At 33.1% G+C, this 16798-nt stretch overlaps 2 protein-coding genes across 3 annotated transcripts; both read left to right on the forward strand.

Annotated features, from left to right (window-relative positions):
- The first annotated feature begins 1428 nt into the window (after window positions 1-1428).
- LOC140865528 (uncharacterized) lies at window positions 1429-4101 on the forward strand. 2 transcript variants are annotated; one of them, XM_073270196.1, is made up of 2 exons: window positions 1429-1700; window positions 1857-4101. In XM_073270196.1, the coding sequence occupies exon 2, from the start codon at window positions 1857-1859 to the stop codon at window positions 3714-3716; it is 1860 nt and encodes a 619-aa protein (XP_073126297.1). In that variant the 5' UTR covers window positions 1429-1700; the 3' UTR covers window positions 3717-4101. The 2 variants fall into 2 exon arrangements, with proteins under 2 accessions (XP_073126297.1, XP_073126296.1); XM_073270195.1 differs by having other exon boundaries at window positions 1429-1627.
- Window positions 4102-8468: 4367 nt separating this feature from the next.
- On the forward strand, window positions 8469-11202 carry LOC140860983 (heavy metal-associated isoprenylated plant protein 32-like). The gene is made up of 3 exons (XM_073263981.1): window positions 8469-8805; window positions 9144-9219; window positions 9398-11202. Exons 1-3 carry the CDS (start codon window positions 8776-8778, stop codon window positions 10834-10836), a joined length of 1545 nt encoding a protein of 514 aa, XP_073120082.1. The 5' UTR covers window positions 8469-8775; the 3' UTR covers window positions 10837-11202.
- The last annotated feature ends 5596 nt before the right edge of the window (window positions 11203-16798 follow it).

The following is a 16798-nucleotide window of genomic DNA, read 5'->3' on the forward strand; positions in this document are numbered from 1 at the left end:
AGCAAAAGTAAATATCACATAGATATTTATGCATAAGTATCAAATACTTGTGCGATGCCTCATGGCGAAATAATCACTAGAAAATTAAATCAGTTTACAAAAATCAACTAGTTATAGTTTTATGAAAAATCTATTTTTCTCAACAGATTGAGAAAATAAAAGAATTCCTAAAAACTAGTAAGAACTAGAATAATAAACCAATAGGAAGTTCTAAACCAAAAAACAAAAACCAAAGAAACACTTTCTGAACAACACTTCACTCGTGTGTTTTTCAGTGTTTCCAACACTACTCGGTAACACAACGTAGCAGTAGTATCTCTTCAGAAATTTTCAATGATCGATCTTCAATACTCTAGAATTTCTGCAGTACTTTTTCTATGTATTTTGCTCTCTATATTTCACTCTCTTGATCTCTCTTTTTCATCATTACTTTTGATCGGTCCATTCATCTCTTTAAATAGATCTTCAATATGTTTTCATAAATAAGAACCTACAAATCATGAAAACAATATATTATCAGAAATCAAATATTTTAAATCAAGATATAACATATATTACCAATTTAAAACTTGTCTAAGAAAGGCAAAACTATAAATATAGAAATTGAATGTAATAAGAAAATAATTTAAAAGACATGTGCACAACATGTTCTTTCAAAAATAACAATCAAACAAAAATAAAGTTAATCAACTATAATATGTTTAGACATAACAAACACCCGCAAACAATTGAGCATATGATTTTTTCATTCTTGCTCATTGTTATAAAAAAAGGTTGAAGATTAATATTTGTATAGAGAATGAGTAAATAGATTAACAAGAAAGAAAGAGGAAAAAATTTTTTGAAGAAGATTTGGGAGAGAAAAGAGTGGAGGCGGCATAAAAATCTATTGTGTGTAATGTATATATAATGTGCTATAAATATAACTCTAGCTAAATACAAACTATACACGGCGGTGCGGAGCGGGGCGGTTTGGGCAAAAAATTATAACTGAATCGTGGCGGCGGGGAGGTTTTTTTTTCTTTTTTTTAAACCGCGGTTATTTTAAAAAATGAAATATGACGATGCGGGGCGGTCGGTTTTGACGGTTTTTGAAAAAAATTGATCACCCCTACCAATAGACCCCTGCGTCCAACTTTCATTCTCTTTTTATTTATTTATATCTTATTATATCTATACTATTATATAAAATTTGAAATCCATTTAATAATTGTTTTAATCCGCTTAATGACACCAATACAAAATTATAATTTTATCCCTCAATAATATATTATATTAAATATAAATTATCGAGTAAAATGATAAAAATTCACGGTTGTATTTTCCATTAACATCATTAAAAACCACCTACTATTTACACGCAAAGCGTATACATCGGTTCCCAGTTATTATTATTATTTTTGCAATCGTAGAATTAAGGCTGGAATTTTATTCTTTCCGATTCCCTTCTAGCTGTTCTACCTCAAAGTCCACATACCTAGGCCTACACACACACACACACACACCACATTGTGAATCTTATTATACTAATATTTTTTACTTACGAGGGAAAGGAATTAGTTCATATCCATTTGAAAAGGCTTAAAGAACTTGGATTTTCTCAAGAAATTGAAGAACAGCGCGTATGGTAAGTTTTTTGCGGGAACATTCTTTTATTTATTCAAGAAAACGCCGTACGGTCCTACGGAATATGTGATGAGGTATGTTTTTAATCTCTTTGCAAGGAAAAGGTTCCTTTTTTTTTTTTAGTTATTACGAAGAACTTTGTGGGGTTGCCTTTCTTTTCTTTTCTTTTTTCCCAATTTTTTTTACAGGTTTGTAATATGTGGCTTTTTGTTTGAATGCTCTCTTCTCAGATGCGGGTGAAAGCTGCAAACTTTTCATTGGTTTTGAGGCAAAGCCCCATTGTTCATTGGTGGTTCAAGATTTTGATGGTGGGGGTGTTTCTTGGTATCTCGATAGTTTGGGGGATTGATGGCTTGAATATGAGCAGCTTTTGGCATAAGGATTTGGTTTTGTTGACAGTTAATGATTCTGAAAAATTGTCTCGGTCCCATGAAGATTTTAGCTCGAAAAATGTTTATCAGATTGATTTGAACTTCACCAACAAAAGTTCAGCACAAGAACATGAAAATCTTGAACCTGATTATATTTCTTCGGAGTCGCTTATTTTGCCTAGAAACCAACCAAATTTCTCCAGTTATTATACCCCAAAAGCTTCAGTAAATTTGTCCAATTACACGGAGGGCCAAGTTGTGAGTACCCCTTTATCTCCTAGGATTATGCCTTGGGTTTCGGCTGAATTGGAAGCAAATTATTCATCCAATCTTCTTGCTAAGTGGTTGGCTCCAGGGGGTGAGCCATGTAAGGACTCAAAAGCAGTGGATATTAGGATTTCTAATTTGGATTATCTTCAAGAAATTGAGTTATCAAGTGGAGATATACATGAGTTCGTTTTCCAGTCGGTAGATGATTCAGGGAAGCCACTTTGTTCTGGTGGTGATTATTTTGAAATCGACCTCTCTGGTGAAGCTTGGAAGGCTAGGCCTCCGGTTAAGGATAATGGAAATGGAACATATACATTTTCCCTTCAAGTTCATCCTGATTTTGCAGGGGATTACAATCTGACCATTATCCTATTGTTCAGGCATTATGAAGGATTGAAGTTTTCGCCACCAAGATTTGTATTTGATAAAGTTCTTCGTGCAGTTCCTATCAGATTCCTTATATCCACTTCCCAGCTGCCAGAAATAAGCCAATGCCAAAAGAATGATTTCATGATGGATGTTTGGTCTGGTCGATGGACTCGACGTGCCAGGAACGATAGCTGCGAGATTAGTTGGGATGGCCGGTATAGATGCCAGGAACCAAGTTTTCCTTGCCAGCATCCTTGGTGTGATGGTCCATTGGGAGCACTGGAGAGTAATGGTTGGATATATTCAGCACATTGTTCTTTCAAGTTGTTTATGAGCTATGAAGCATGGAATTGTCTGAACCAACGTTGGATCATCTGGTGGGGCGACTCGAATCATTGTGACACCATCCGTAACATCCTTCGCTTCGTTTTAGACGTGCAAGATATCAGTACCATTTCAAGAATATTTGATATGAATATTTCCAATCCAAGAAATCCATCCCAAATGGTCCGATTCACCAGTATTTTCAACGGTCATCCTAACGGTACCGGTAACTTTCAAGGCTTAAATTCCTTGATCAATGAGGAGTACAGAGAAAAACTGAAGGGATACTTTTCTGAAGATGTAGTTCCAGACACCATGATCATGAATTCAGGTTTACATGACGGTGTGTATTGGTCTAATATTAGGAATTTCGTCAAGGGGGCGGATTACGCGGCTGCATTTTGGACCGAGGTAATGGAGGGAGTGCGGAAACGAGGGCTGGTGCCGCCTGAAATTATATACAGAACAACGGTCACAACTGGTGGACACGCTAGAAGCTTGGCGTTTAATCCTAGTAAAATGGAGGCTTACAATGGGGTGGTATTGGATAAGTTGAGGAAATATAGAGTTGTTGATCGAGTCATCGATGATTTTGACATGACATACCCGTGGCACTATGACAACCGGTGCAACGATGGGGTGCACTACGGGCGTGCCCCATTGAAAGCCAAGTGGATGGATGGCCAGATTGGGCACCAATACTTCGTCGACCTCATGCTTGGTCATGTGCTGATCAACGCTCTTTGCGCCGCATAAGCGTGGCAGTCAACTACATAGAGTAGGCATTTAAACATTTGTCGCCATGATATGTGGAAACATGCTGGCTGCAGGGCTCGACGGTATTGGGCGATACCGAAGTTGTCTGAGATTGGCTTTGGTTGTTGCAATAAAATTGATCAGATTTTTTAGCACAAAGGAAGAGGATGGCTGTTATTCAGGCCATTTTGGATCGTACACCTTGTATATGCAAGCTGCGTACGCTACAGAGGATTGCTAATTTGCTATATATGTGTTTCTTGTACAATTCGTTTGAATTTTCAAAATTTAGCCAGAGGGTGATGATCACTTTATCATTCAAAAGATTTATAAAATTCTTTGTAAAATTTCAAATGTGAAATACTCTCCGTCTCAGAAATTTATATTGCTGAATTTTTACAGTTTGAAGAGTTCATTCTTGTTTGTTTGTTATTAATATACTTTGTTGAAACATGTTAGGAAAGATGCGTTGCAATTTAGTTAAATCATTGCATGCACAACATAACCTAGTACATACATTTAATGTACGTATCACAGTTCATTATTGTTTTGATAAATAAATTCATCATTTGTTGATCTCGATCTATAGCAGTGCATGTGGGTCCTTCAAAGTTCAAACCTTGTAATAAAGAAATAAATAAAAATAAATTGACTTCTGTTTGATAATTTTCATACTGCTAATGCTAATTAATATTCCGATACTTCTCGGATGGGGAAAAAAAGTAATAAGCCAAAAGTCGTAAAATCGATTAAGCTGGTAGTGTTTAGGAGGTTTTTCCTTAACAAAATTGTAAAACAATAGCCAAGAACACACTTGACTTTCGCATCAGTATATATACACTCCTGATAGAAATTTTATTATTTCTAGCAAGTAAATTTCCCATAATTATTTTTTTAACAAGACTAACATAATAGAATTTAAAGATGACATCCCACGGATATATCAGCTGGGCTGGTGAGTGAGATTTGAGAAATTGGGCTGGTTAGCAATTAGCTCGGTGGATATGCGTATTTGGCAAATGTGTGCTGCATCACTCAGAAATCTAGCAACTGGGAATGTAATTGTGAAAATCAGGAGTCACAGTTTGCTGCTAAATCCAATCAACGACCATATATATCGAGTACAACAGTTTTTGTGTTACAGATCTTCATATAATATCTATACACCTAGACTTTTTCGTTTCTAGGTACCACCATCACATATATATTTTTACTTCTATGATGTATCTATCATGTTAACGTGGTATGGGGATTAGCATATAAGTGAGCCAATCGGTTGTTTATATCATTCAGTGAAGCGAGCAGCCGAAAAGGTCGGGCAAGAAAAGAATAGTTTCGATAGAAGTTAACAATAAAGAGACACAAGATTGGCATCTACAAAGTGTGGATAGGGCTTGTGGTTGGTTTATATCTGAACAAAAAGATACAAATTTTGTGCAGTAATATTTATCAAGATTTGGTTTCTTGTGCTCGCTAAGGGGACCAGCTAATGTCTTGTTTACTGTTACACTTGTGCATCTACATTATGAGTGTTGGCTATATATCCTTATTTCCACAATAATTTGCATCATTATTGTGGAACAATCCTTGATCTTTCTGAGATTTTTTTCTTTTCTTTTCTTTGTATCTGACTTCTTCACATGGAATGGGACACCCACAACCCTCACACCCCCAACAGAATAATTTTATATAGAAAGGATGGTGCTCTCTAGGCATGGTCCTCTCAAAGCATACTCCACCCGATCGACCTATTTGATCTGTATATAAATCACGTCGATCAGTCTCATGAATATAGATCATCACATAAAAGACTTATATATATTTTTCGACAGTCAATTAATTTCTATATGGGATCAGTCATCTTGGTGTGTTTTAAATTAAAAACAAAAGCTTACATTTTCATTAAACTATACAATACAACATTCGAATATAAAATAGATTATATATAAATTTCAAAAGGGACCAATATCTATATATCGACTATATATCTATCTACATATGCATATGGCACCAAGGGCAATAATGCATTGTCCTTGCAGATTCCTTTTTCTTCTGCGTGCACAGGTACATTTATATTGACCCTTTTTGCTCCAGAGTTTGTTTCAACAAATTCAGAGCATTATCATGCAGTGGTAACATCCAAAGCTTAGTGATTTAATGTGCCACCAATTGTAGATGGTGTGTGTATGGTGATTGAAAAACACAAAGCAATTTTCGAGCATCTTCGCCCATCCCACTTGGGTAACTACTAGCTAGTCTCTCTCTCTCTCTTTTTTGTCCATTAATTCACAGTGAGAAATAAAAACATGGGCAAGAAATTAACTCGATGAGATATCAAGATTTGGTGTTAAATATATTGTTAAAAAACAGGACATAGGATTTACTATATATGCATTAAAAGGTGGTGTTTGGGTACTTGGTATGATTTTACCAAATGGTCAACTCAACCATGAAATTATCATGTGGATTTGAACCATGTAGAAAAAGGAGCTAGAAAAGAATAAATTGTCATGATATAAAATTTCTCGGTACAACACACATCCGTACGCCCGTGGATATTCACAATCATGCCCACCACGACTCCATTCTTCGATCTTCTTACCATGCAAATAAAAGAAAACCAATGGATCAAGTAATATGATTACGGGTCTCGTGCGATAAATACTCGTGCGGAAAAAATATTTGCACGAGAATTAAACTTCTGATCACTAGTCAAACTCTTATTTTTATACGTACGATTTGCTTTACTTCATCATTCACATATATATCTTATCACTTTTCATATCAAACTAGGATTGACCATATCAATTTATTTTCTTCGCTATGTGTTTATAACTCATGGAAAAAAAAATCCAAAATTTCTCGCATATTAGATTTTTATAATCGTGAAAACAATCTATGTGCCCAAATTAATATGACCTTAATCTTAAATGTAGCATGTTGTGAAGCAATATAGATAATTCGAAATAAGAGGCACTAGATCTAAATGGCATCCAAAAGTAGCAATGCATTATTATAGGTTTAGGATTTCTTTTCCAGCCATTTCACCTTTCCTTTATAGCTAGAAGAGGTCCCTCAAGCAGTAAAAAGAGTACACAAAATTCAAACTAATATGCAGAAAGTGGAAGGACAATGGCACAAGGGTTCATCATGATTCAGGCTTTTAACAATAAACACCACTTATTAGCCCACAAAGGAAGAGTACTAATTACATAAATAAAATTTGTACCAAAACAAATTTGAGCTATACAATTAATAATAGTTACAATGTTAGACATTACATTCATTATACATATATCAATTTTTCGATCAAAGTATGAATATGCAAATAAGGGCATTATTTTGTTCAAGGGTGGGGCAACATGTGACTGAACAGAAGAGTATCTAAAAAAAATTATATTTTTAGTGCACATTGAATTGTAATAAATGATATGTGGGATAAGGAAAAAGTTTGTGTAAAAGTGACTTATTGCCTTTCCTATCGAATACACGAGATTTAGGAAAAAATTTGGGACACATTTCTTGATGTTAGGAGGTATTTGGGCATAATATATGCAAAAGTGAGTGATTTGAAATAAAATAAACGAGGTGTTGAGCCAATAATTGAGGTGGGAAAAAAAATGAGTGGGAAACCTAAACGATTAAAGGATCTTATTAAATAATTTTCTGTGTGATATTTCAGTGGGCACATGAATTTTCAATTGCAGTGAACAAGAAAAGCATTTCACAAAGTTCGAATGCCAGTCGTCAAAAAATAAGATGGTTTCTTTTGTTGCAATTATGCTCACTTACATTTTTTTTATATACTTTTCGTTCTATTTGACTAGTTGAATTCAATTTTTTTGGGTTAAATTTGGATCTGACTGTCGATTTAAAAAAAAAAAAATTGATACCGTGATAGAAAAAACTCAAACTTACATGTTTGGTTAATAGTAACTACATATTCATGAGTTGTTCATGGAATTTATATATATATATATATAATAAATAATAAATGATAATAATATTATTATATATTATCAGCTTTTAGATTTTATTCACATATAATAGCATTTGAGGTAATAAAGTGACAGGAGCATGATAAATTATTATGTAACTACTACTCTACCAATTTTGGGTAAAAAAGTGATATAAGCATGAGTGATTATGTAAATACCATTTTATGAATTTTGGGCAAAGAAAAAAAAAGTGATGCAAAGGTGAGTAATTATGTAAAATACAATTCTATAAATTTTTGGGCAAGAAAGTGATATAAGCATGAGTAAATTTATTGTAGCAACGGTGAAAATCTGACACCCAATAAATAAAAAAGAAATAAACTCTGGTACATCCGCTGTAATAAATACTCACATGAGTATTTTTCATCAGATTTTGTACCGATTTAACCATAGTTGACATCCTTACTACTCCGAGTTAAGCCAAGCCAAGAAAACTCTTAACTCTACTTAAGCCAAGCCACGAGCCTCAAAACTTTTTTGTATATATATATTGCTCAAATTTAAGAGGAAACAATAATTTAAAATATAATAATAGAAGGAAATATACTTAAATTGAGAATTATATAGCATATGGTATAATAATATTTTATTTTATTTTATATATATTTGTGTCATGAAATATAGTGACGCTAAATTTGATAACATATAGTATTTATTTATTTATTCTTATTATATATTAAATAGAAAAGAATATTGAAAGGAAAGAAAAAAAAAAAAAAACCCCCCATAAATAAAGCCCCGAAACCGAAGAAACGAGTGTGTGACACCCTTTTGTGGCAGTCTGCAGTATTTAGTAATAGCTTGCTTTCTTCTCTCACACACACTTTCCCCCTTCCTCTCTCTTCCCAAACTCTGAAATAGAGGAAACCAGAATTCAGTGGAGAAGTTTTAATGCGCTTCACCCACCGCTAAACTCCTTCCATTCGCTCTGTTTCTGGGTTTTCTGATTTCTTTTTTTTCACCAAAGAATTTGTTTGCGCAGATCTGTTACAACCAATACCCATTTTACTTTCACCACATTTCTTTGTTTTTGTTTTCACCTCTGTTTCTTGTGGGTAGATATGAGTAAAGAAGAGTTCTTGAAGATCCAGGTTACTTGTTCTTCAGCCCATTTTCTTGAAAATGTGATCTTTTTTTTTGGGTTTGTTTTGAATGAGGGGTTTGCTGGTTTTGAAAACAAGGTTCTTTAATGACATTTTTTTTGCGGTTTGTATGTATCTCTTTTGTTTTTCTTTTTGTGATGTGCAATGCGTTTTTCAGGGTTTTTTTTAATTGAATTGAATGGATGTTTTTGTTCAATTGATTTTTGGTTTTTCCTGCTTTTCTTCCTGTAATTTCTTCTTTGCGGTTTTTGTTTTTTTGTCTTCTAATTGATAAAGTTGTTAACTTTACTTTGTTCGTGTTTCTCTGGCTTTGCTTGTTTTTGCAGACTTGTGTTCTTAAAGTCAATATACACTGTGATGGATGTAAGCAAAAAGTGAAGAAAATCTTGCAGAAGATTGATGGTATGCTCGTGTTCTTGACCCCTGAATTATAATGGCAAATCTCATTCTCTGAATTTTTTTTTTCATTTTATAAGCCAGAAACGGTAAAAATTTTGATGGCCGTAGATTTTTTATTTTTTTTTGGGTGGATTTAATTTGTTTTATTTTTCACAAATTGGCCTAATTTGTTTTATTGCAGGGGTTTACACCACAACCATAGATTCAGAGCAAGGGAAGGTAACTGTTTCAGGCAATGTTGATCCAGCCACACTCATCAAGAAGCTTACCAAGAATGGGAAACACGCTGAGATATGGGGTGCTGCATCAAAGGCCAACAACAATAATCAAAACCAGATGAATAATCAGCTCAAGAATCTGCAAATTGATAGTGGAAGCAAAGGTGGACAGAACAAAGGCCAGGCCCCAAAGGGTGGTGGCAACAACCAGCCAAAAGGTGGTCTTCCGGCGCAAAATCCACAATTTCAGCAACAACTCCAGCAGCTTCAACAGCTGCAACAGTTTAAAGGGTTGCAAGATCTGAAAATTCCCCCGCAGTTTATGAAAGATCTGAAAGGGCCCAATAATAACAACCACCAGAACCAGAAGTCTGTTAAGTTCAACTTGCCTGAGGATGAAGGATTTAGTGATGATGATTTTGATGACGACGACGATTTTGATGACGAAGATGAAGATGATTTTGATGATGAATTTGATGATATCCCTGCCGGTAATAATAAAATGAAGCCTCCTGTATTGGGTAATGGCCATGGCGGTGCTCAGATGGGTCACAACATGATGAATAATATAATGAATGGTCAGCATCCTCAGCTCTTGAAAGGTGCTGCTGGTAACAATGGAGGAAATGGAGGTGGAAATGGGAAGAAAGGTGGTGGTGGTGGGGGAGGAGGTAACATACCTGTTCAAATGAATCCAGGCGGTGGTAACCCAAATCAAGGTGGGGCTAATGGTGGTAAGAAAGGTGGTAATGGGAGTAACAATGGTGGTAACCAAAATCAAGGTGGTGGAAAGGGTGGCAAGAATGGTGGTGGCCAGCCTAATGATGGCAAAAATGGTGGCGGTGGCGGTCAAAATAAGAATGGTGGCGCCGGCGCCGGGGCCGGGGCGGGGGCTGTGGCTGTGAATGGCAACAATTCTATGGGTAATGGGGCCAAGAAAGGGGGTGGCATGAATGATGGACCTCATGGCATGCCAAACATGATGGGGATGAGTGCTGGAGGTCACGTGGGCCCAATGGGGACAAATATGCCGATGGGCCAAATGGGTAATCTACCGATGGGCCAAATGAACAATCTTGCTGCGGTTCAAGGACTTCCGGCCTCCGCCATGCCCGGAGGTGCCGGTGCTGGATATTTTCCAGCTGCTGCCCCGGAACACATGACCGCGAACCCCTATTATCAGCAACAACTCGCAGCCATGATGATGAACCAGCAACGGGCCAACGGTAACGAGAGGTTTCAGCCTATGATGTATGCCCGTCCTCCGCCTGCAGTTAACTACATGCCAGCGCCATATCCACCTTACCCCTACCCGTACCCTTACGCGCCACCGCACGGCGAGCGAACCGACCAGTACGCGATGTTTAGCGACGAAAACACGTCGAGTTGTAACGTGATGTGAGATCAAGATCGCCTTGGTTCGACCCGAATTTGGGGATTATATGGTGGTAGTGCTTTGGTCATTCGAGATGATAGTTTGATGGATTTTACTAGTCCTTGATTCCATAATATACATGGAAATTAATGGGTTTTTATTTCTTTTCTTTTCTTTTGTTTTTTATTTTTTATTTTTGTCCCCACCTTTGAAATCCTAAGTTTAGGCTAGTATTTCATGATAGGGAGTATTTTATAGATTGAGATATAATATATTAAAAAGCTTTGAGACGATGTGATGTGATGGTACTGGATGGGGCTGGTTTTGTCGGATGAGAATGTTTATGTATATGTTGAAAGAGAAATAAAATGAAACAGAATGGGATTTAACAAGAAAAAATCATTCCAAATCTTCTCTTATTTAATGACATTAATCTAATTTTCCTCTCCTTGTAAGGTCCACACCTACCTTGTAGATTTTGCTTTGCTAGTCTCCCTACCAACCCTAGTCACTATGGTATTAATTAGATATTCCTCCTATTTGCTTGTGCTCTCGAATTCTCGTACTCTAGAAGAGGACATCTTATCTTCTTCACCAAGAACCACATGCAATAGATCTGATCGGACTTTTCGATCTAATCCCACCTCCGGTTTAATGGATAATTTCTCCGAGGGTTCACGAATAGGGCGGCTCGAGTTTAGTAGATAATTTGAACGATTCTGATACCATTATGTCATGCACTTGGTAGGTAGGCGATCACAAAGGATAATGACATTATATGAGAAGCTTTTGCATCTAGTTCTATATTTGAATATCCCTTCACTCATCTTTCAACCCTCGTGCTCTTTTACTTTTTTGCTCCTTTCTTTCATTGATTTTAGTCTGTTTACACTATATGTGAACTAATCGAAAGTGATGAAGTGAGTCTCTTTTCCTTGATTTAGCAAATTGCAAAAAAATGATTCCAACTACTTCATTATTGAATCTGATCTTTTTCAACTTCATTAAAATAATACGTTGAATAATAATAAATTGATTTAAAAAAATGGCACCGTTTGACATTATTGAAATTTGGTGGGGTACCATTTTACACTAAAACAGATGAAAATTATGGGTCCCATTAATTGATGATCTTTGGCTTTAACCGGAATTATGTTTATCTTATTCATATTTCATAATAGTACATAATAATATATAGTATATATTAATAATAACAAAACAACTAATTTTTAAAAATTAAGGTTTTATCATTCGAAATATTTATTATTAGAGTGCAATAAAAATAAATTTCAGTGAATTTAATTGTTTATAGTGTCTACTAATAATAGAATACAAAATAAAAATCAAATAAAATATTTCTATATCCAAGAAAAATCACACTAAAATAACAAAATTTATTACATAAGTTTCTATATAAATGTAATCGGTTTGGATTAGTTTGATCGTATTTTATCCAAAACTTGAATCAAATCAACTTTTTTGGGTTTGACGGATTTTTAAACTAGCATCGTATGAAATATTATTAAATATTCTATTTCTAATGTTTAGATCAAAGAGACAATCAACATGCGTCGACCAAAATGTCAATGAATAAAAGTTCTCCAACTGATCACATAAGTTTTTCAAAATTAAATTATTTATTATTTCTAAAGTTTTATTAAATTATTTAAGGAAAGTGATTGAGTAATTTTTAATTAATTTTATGAAATTTTATTAAATTATTTAAAGTTGTTGGGTAATTTTTAATTAATTTCTGAAAATGATTGGAATATATAGTGAAAAATTAAGATAAGAGTGGATGTATATATTGACAAAGACATATTATATAAGATTTTTTCTTTTTACGTATGAATCATTTAAATAATAATCTTATTGATAAATATATAATTCAGATATTTTTTTTTCTTTTTAAGTATGATGTATTAAAAGAAGCTAATGCTTTACTCTGTGTTTTGGTATAGAAATAAATAAAAATTGTCAAATGTTCTAATTTTATTCTTTTTTTGTTTTTTTTCTAGAATACGGAAGTTGATTATGTATTTTTTTTTTCTTAATGTTGATGGAGTTGATTATAATCTAATTAACGAATTTCAAACTGGATATTTCGTTTTAAACTTTATACTTAAATCGAATAAGTTTAAAAAAGATATTAAATTGTCTAATATATCATTTTTGTAAAATAGATCTCCTACTAGATTCGATATATTAAAAAGTATTGTGACAAACATCTAACTAGATTTGATATACTAAAAATTATTATTATTTATATAAAAAAATATTACATTTCACTTTAAATAATAACCGAGATGAATGCTAAACTTGGAGGAAAGATGATGAAAAGCTGCCGTTTGTTTAATCACTTTTCAGTTCTCGTATGCTTCATATACATACATGTTTCTTTTTTCTTTATATTTTTATTTTGTGTTTTTGATTTAAAGGGTGTTTGTGAGAGCTTTTAAGCTCTTAAAAACATCTTTTAAGCATTTTAGAGCTTAAAAGCTCTCTGGATCTGTTTGGTAAAATTTTTTAGAAACATCTATAAACTGTCAAAATAAGCTGTTTGACACTGTTTTTAAAAAAATTAAGGGGGAGGTACTTTTTTCAAAAAGATCTTATTTTAAAATTCTATCTCTCTAAAATATCCTTAAATATTTTAATAAATCTCCATCATATCTTCCACCCATTAAATATTAAATATTATTTTTTAAAAAAATTCCAAATCACATAAATTTTTCTAAAATAAAAATAGCATAACAATTTTATTTTTTAATATATGTTTATTCTAAAACTATTTTCATATATGTATAACTCGAAACATTATTTTCATATAATTATAGTTTTTTTGGTAATTTCGACAATAAAAAAATCTTATAATACCAAACACATCAACATCTTTAAGTTATTTCAAATAAGTTTATCCAAACACTTTAAAAGCTTATTTTTAAAATAAGTTCTAACAACTTATAAGCTCGTAAAACAGCTTTTAAGCTCTAGGAGCTTATAATCTCTTTTTAATAAGCTTAGCCAAACACCCTCTTAGTTGCTATAATCATTACAAAATCTTTGATAAAAGTAATTATCTTTAAATCTTGTACAAGAATAGAATAAATGTTCGCATAGCTTCATGCACCTGTCCATTAAATTAGATATAATAATTTATTCACATTTCTGTTAATGTTCTTTCTAATTAAGATTCAGGCGGATAACAATATAAAAAAGGAGAATAGAGTATTTTTTTTTTCAAAATACAGTTGATGTAATTAGAATACAATTAATTTTAATAAAAAAATTATCGACGATATCCGAATGTGACGACTGTCTCCATCGTACCAATACAGATATTTATAGCGTATCTATATCATCAAGCAGGCCTGCTGAGAAAATTTCAACGATCTCATATCCATAAATTGCTCCAAGTCAATTAAACTCAACTTTTGAGTTCTTATTTGATGAACTCAAGAAAAAAAATTAACTTATTTATACGAGTATAACTATCAAATCTTTTAACTTTTTTGACCAGGGAGCCACGATTAGTTTGTCAACTGTATAACAAATTAATTGTAATAAATTATATACACAATCACTTTTTTTCATGTGGTATGATATGAATAGCCAATGGATTTAATTTATGTGTAAATAAAAATTGATTAAGGTAGTGTTTGAAATACTTTCTAAAAGCATTTTTAATAAGTTAGAGAAGTGCTAGAAGCTCCACCAACATGGCTTGGTAATGAGTGATCCGATAAATTTGGATTTAGGTCGGAAACTAAAATCCACTCTAATTATTATTTGAATTTATAGATTTTGAAAATTTGTAATCTTTTTAATAATAATAAAAAAAGGAAATCATCTAAAATCCACTCTAATTATTATTTGAATTTATAGATTTCGAAAATTTGTAATCTTTTTAATAATAATAAAAAAAAAGTAAATCGATGAATCCAATGATCAGGAAATAGATTATACCTCCTTTAAAAAAAATAATATATTATACCATGAGCCGTAAATTGCAAGCTTTGAATTATAATTATAATAATAAAATTAATTGGCTGTGACTGATAGAAAAGTCAAAAAGGTCTGAGGGAAATTTTCTATTATTTCAACGCTCACATTTCAATGTTTTTTGTAGCAGATTGGCACATGATATTTATGTAATGGCGTGGGAGCTGGAGGGCCAAAAGACAGTAGGATCCTTTGTTAAAAAAGAAAAAAATTAAGTATTTTAGTCCATTAACTTGTTTTGTTCAAATTTTGGATTTGGTTTATTAATTTTTTTAATGTGGTTTTTGGTACACTAATTTTGCATTTTCAGGGTTTTTTGGTTCAACTGCATACGTGTCAATTTCTGATTGTTCCAAAATGATGACGTTGACCAATCAGAAGCTGACACGTATGCAGTTGGATCAGAAAACACTGAAAATGCAAATTTAGTGTACCAAAACCTACATTCAAAAGGTTAATAACCAAAATCCAAAAGAGATAAAATTACTGGACTAAAAAACTTATTTTTCCATAAAAATGCACAATATATTTTATTTTATTTTTCTTTTGTTTATTTTTTAAAAAATATATGCATATAAATAAAAAAAAATTTAAATATCATCCATCCAATCATTTACGATTATGTTTGGGACTAGGGCTGACAAAAAATACCGAAATATCGTCATACCATTTTTATCGTACCGAAAAAAATCGAAAATATCGAAAATTTCGGTATACCTTAAATTTTGGTACGGTATGATATCTTACCGAAATTTTCGGTATCGGTATCGGTATAAGATTTTCGAGTTTTTGATATTTCGGTATACCGAAAAAAATCGATATACACGGTATCAGTATGATACCGTGTATATCGATATTTTTTTTAAAAAAAAACAGTATAAAAAATCGGTATACACGGTATCATACCGATACCGTATCGAATACCGGTATTCGGTACTGTATCGGTATGGATTTATGTCATACCAAAATTCAGTATACCGAAATTTTCGGTACGATATCGATATCAAAAATTTCGATATCGAAATTTCTAGTATGCGGTATTCGGTACGGTATACGGTATACCGTACCGAACCACCTTTATTTGGGAGCAATACCGTTTGATTCTGGGTTTTATTTATTTATCTATTTTCCTATATAAATTTAATGATATTTATATAAAACCTATGTTTTAAAAGATCAAACCTAAAACAGTATGCAAATTGGGCAAACATGACACATTTAAGCTGTTAAGTGGTAATTCATCAAGCATCTAAGTCTTAAATTTGAGACAAGGTCTTCGGTTTGAGATTCAATTATAACAATATTATCTCCTAACTCAAAAAAAAAAATTCATTTAAATAAGTTTTAATATGATGAACATCAACCATAGACAACTTTGTAAGCACCGATTGAGATGTTGTCCATATATTGAATTTACGGACGCCACCTCAATGGGCTCATAACGTTGCTCACGCAGGACGCTCACCCTGTCAAAACCATATAATCAGGTGAGCTTCCACTATCCACAACTTTGTGAGCATAGGTGAAATGGTGTCCACTTATTGGACAAGAAAGAAGCCACGTGAGGCCCCCAAAAAGTTATCAAAGTTGGTGAAGTAGGTGAATGTTTGACCAAAAGTTTGGATTTAGATTTTTCTTGCCAACACTTTCTTGGATTGACATGTCGCACAATGCTTATTTAGTGCGATTTACCTAACTAACGTAGTTTGCAGGCTATTGCATTAATCCGGAGGCTTATCCAGTGTAAATAAAAAAATAACAACTTCGAGTTCTCACATCATTAAAAAAAACCACTTCAGTGTTTCTGGTAAATATGTGCAAAGTACTAACCAATAAAGACCTAATCAGTGGCGAACCTATATGATCTTCTCTCAATCCCTCCTGAAATTTTAAAATTTTTTAGTACTATATATACATAATATCCATAATAATACAAATTTAATTGTGTAATCGTCACTTTGATTTTTTTAAATAAAACTTAGTTCTA

This window comes from Henckelia pumila, chromosome 4 (assembly GCF_033568475.1).
Source record: "Henckelia pumila isolate YLH828 chromosome 4, ASM3356847v2, whole genome shotgun sequence".
Taxonomy (NCBI): Eukaryota; Viridiplantae; Streptophyta; class Magnoliopsida; order Lamiales; family Gesneriaceae; genus Henckelia; species Henckelia pumila.

Coding starts and splice junctions, on each gene's coding strand:
- LOC140860983 (XM_073263981.1), top strand. CDS start 8,776: ATGAGTAAAGAAGAGTTCTTGAAGATCCAG. Junction 8,806..9,143: donor AAGAGTTCTTGAAGATCCAG/GTTACTTGTTCT, acceptor TTGTTTTTGCAG/ACTTGTGTTCTTAAAGTCAA. Junction 9,220..9,397: donor AATCTTGCAGAAGATTGATG/GTATGCTCGTGT, acceptor GTTTTATTGCAG/GGGTTTACACCACAACCATA.